This window comes from Aplysia californica, unplaced genomic scaffold (genome assembly GCF_000002075.1).
Source record: "Aplysia californica isolate F4 #8 unplaced genomic scaffold, AplCal3.0 scaffold00276, whole genome shotgun sequence".
NCBI lineage: Eukaryota > Metazoa > Mollusca > Gastropoda > Aplysiida > Aplysiidae > Aplysia > Aplysia californica.
Window position 1 is genome coordinate 246,512 of NW_004797546.1, and position 3,142 is coordinate 249,653.

Here is a 3,142-nt window from a genome sequence, read left to right on the forward strand (position 1 = left end):
AATAATAGACCAGTCGATGAGCTCAGTTTACTTCAGACGAAAAAGGCTTTTTAACAAACGAATCCACGGTGGGGTTGTGAACATGGGGTACTCGTCACCTATCTATTGTTACATGGACAGACGGAAGCGGAACAGTTGCTGTAGTATGCATGCGCCCTTATCCGGGATTACAACTTGTTATGCAGCAATGAAATTGGCTGATTTTGTAGGGGGTTTTATCTGTGGTGTAAACGCTAGAGAGACATGTGTAGTAACGAAACCTTATTCCATCTGCAGGACACACTGCTGAAAAAATCTCTTGAAAACATTATACCCCAATTGGAATGAAACATTTATCAGCTTCAGTAAGTCTGTTTGGTTTGTAACTAACTGCACCACTGCGTCTCAACTTCCCTTTTAAGCAAAGGGTTTCTCCTTATTTATCCAAACAAAAGGGGTCACAATGGAGCGGAGATAAAGCATCCACTTAAATACTTCGATCAAAATGGTGTAAGTGAGTTGATCTATGGCAATACGGTCCTTGTTCAGGGTGTAGCAAAGTGTGAAGAGAGCCATAGGCAATGATAAAATAGCGTAAAGAACAGCAACTTTGACCAAGGTACTTTGCTCATTCCTGACTGCCGCTAACAGTTGTTGATCTGAGGGTGGCTGTGTCGAGCTCACTGGTGTTTGGATCACAGCTTGTGTAGGGTGCATCGGTTGTGGAGGGTAGGCGGGTTGTTTGAGACCAGGGTCTTGTGGAACCCTTTCGTAAGGAGGTGGCTGAGAGGCAGGGTAGTATGGCTGTTGTGCTGTTGCTGGTAGTGGCACAGGATCGTTTTTCTCTAGTGGGGGTCCTGGATAGTACTGTTGTTGTGGAGGTCCTGGATAGTACTGTTGTTGTGGAGGTCCTGGACAGTACTGCTGTTGTGGAGGTCCTGGATAGTACTGCTGTTGTGGGAATCCTTGAGTGTTATGTGTTGTCACTGCCTGACTAATCACGACATCTTGAGATTGAGGAGAGTCGTAATACTCAGATATTGCATCACCTTTCCTACAGCTGCTCATGAGAGCGAAGATCACAGCCAAAGCTGATGGAAGAACAATGCCAACGACATAAATAGCCCTTCCCCGATTAATTGTCATGGAATCACCATACGAACAGCTCACATAATCAAAGCCAGCCAAATATAAGGGCAATATCAGGATGAGTCCAGCAATCCAAGGTACCGCGGCCACCAGTATGGACGATACGTAAGGACTGGGAATCAAAGAGCGAAGTTTTTTCCGGAAACCGAGTTCCCCACAGAGGACAATTATACCAACTCCATACACAAACGGGAGGAAACATGATGAGTACATCATAGAAACTATTAGTGTATTACATGAGATATGGATATGTCTTTCATAAAGCTGACGAGCTAAGATAACCAAGGAAAACAACGCCAGGAAAATGTCACCCGCAGCGAGGGTCATAACTAGGAATTTACTCTGACTCTGAAGAAGCCGCCCTTTCCGGAGTATTTTGAAAAGTAGAAAAATATTGGATGCAAAAATTCCTAGGATAAAAATAACCACCAAAGCTTTGTTGGCCTTTAACAGAGCTTCCGCATCGACCTGTGCCATGTTTGTCACTATCTGGTGAGACCTTTCTGTTTTATAATATCCTGCTTCCAGCTTGTGTAGACAATTATGATGGGGTATAATGGTCACCAAATTGTATTCAATCCCAAGTCAAAATATGTTTGAAGATGTTCACAGTATGATTCCGAGGCAGGTCATCTACGAACCTGGGGATTAACGAGTTAGAAAATTATTTCTGAAATGTACATCGTTAAGTGCATGTAAATTGGTTGTACCTAATTCCCCGTTGCCCTTTCCAACTGAGGTCAATTGTATCTGCATGTTCTTTAGCCTTTAGAGCCAGCCTACTAGGACGTATAAGGCCAGGGGCGGGGAGTGGGGGCCACTAAAAGGTGGTCAGCCAAGATGATCAGAGTACAGGCCATATCACCCAAAGTAGGTCACAGCTATTGGGGCCCAGCCCAGACAATGTGTATTGCAGAAATGAAAGGGTGTGAGAGCCCCATGTCGTGTGTTTGATTAAACAAGTGTCCAAAATTAAGGCATTTACAGTATACATGTATCATTTCTTTCACGCAACTATTACTTTCAAAAGGGAATCGAACATAACTATTAATGATTTAACTGAAATATAAAGCAAATACTTAAAAATAATAAGAGAACTTTTAATAGCGACGATGAATGTATAGCACTGTAGTAACTATGTTGATATCTTTGCAAGGGTATTTATTAATCAGGAAACATAAAGAACAATATTTAAAATCTTGATCAAGCATGGCTTTACAATATTTGCAAGCACATGCCACAAACACAAACAATATAAAACAAGCAGTAATATGATATATTAGTGGACAATTAGAAAACAACAAACATTCCACTGGACACATACATTAATCGAAGCACACAAAAAGCTGCCCTTTGTCGTAGTTATTCTTACCATTGATTCTGTGCATATGACCTTGCAAACCACCTAAACACAAGGATCAAATCTGCAACACTGCAAAGTCGCCCATATTTTGGAGAGTTCAAAAGAACAATTTGTCTGATGAAAAATTTTAATTTTCTGTCATGTTTTTCCTTCTGACCTAACAAACCGAAACAAGTCTGTGAGTTGGCTCTCTCGACTTACTGGTTTCAGTGATCTGTTTGATTCAAAAGAGATGGGAACGGCAGTAGAGGAACTAAAAACTTGACTAATAGACTGAACATTTTGAAACAGCACCATCTCTTTCTTTACTAAAGAAGGCACACTCTGACAGTTCCTCATCTGATGCAATTATCCATGTTTCCGGTATCTTGATGTGAACTGATCGTCTGATGTATCGGCTTTCAACAGGTCTTTTTCGTTAAAGGAGTTATTTCATCAATGTCAATATCATGAGATTTGGATGTGGCCTTCGTAATTGGTCGGGATTTACTTCAGGATACACTGGGGACACACGCACTTGGACAATTGTTGGAGGTACTGCTGGACGTGGGTCTCTTCTAGTTGCATGTTCCATTTATTGTACATTTTCAGGCCAATGCAAGATACAGACACCCATAAATAGACAGATAGATACATGGGGGGGGGGGGGGG

General features: G+C 41.8%; 1 protein-coding gene across 1 annotated transcript; it reads right to left on the reverse strand.

Moving 5' to 3' along the window:
* Positions 1-442: 442 nt before the first annotated feature.
* Positions 443-3,115, reverse strand: LOC106012151 (the record flags this gene model as incomplete). Its single annotated transcript, XM_013084174.2, is given in 1 exon segment — positions 443-3,115. A coding segment is annotated over 1 exon segment (1,163 nt), but the record flags the coding sequence as incomplete, so codon positions are not given.
* Between the last annotated feature and the right edge of the window lie 27 nt (positions 3,116-3,142).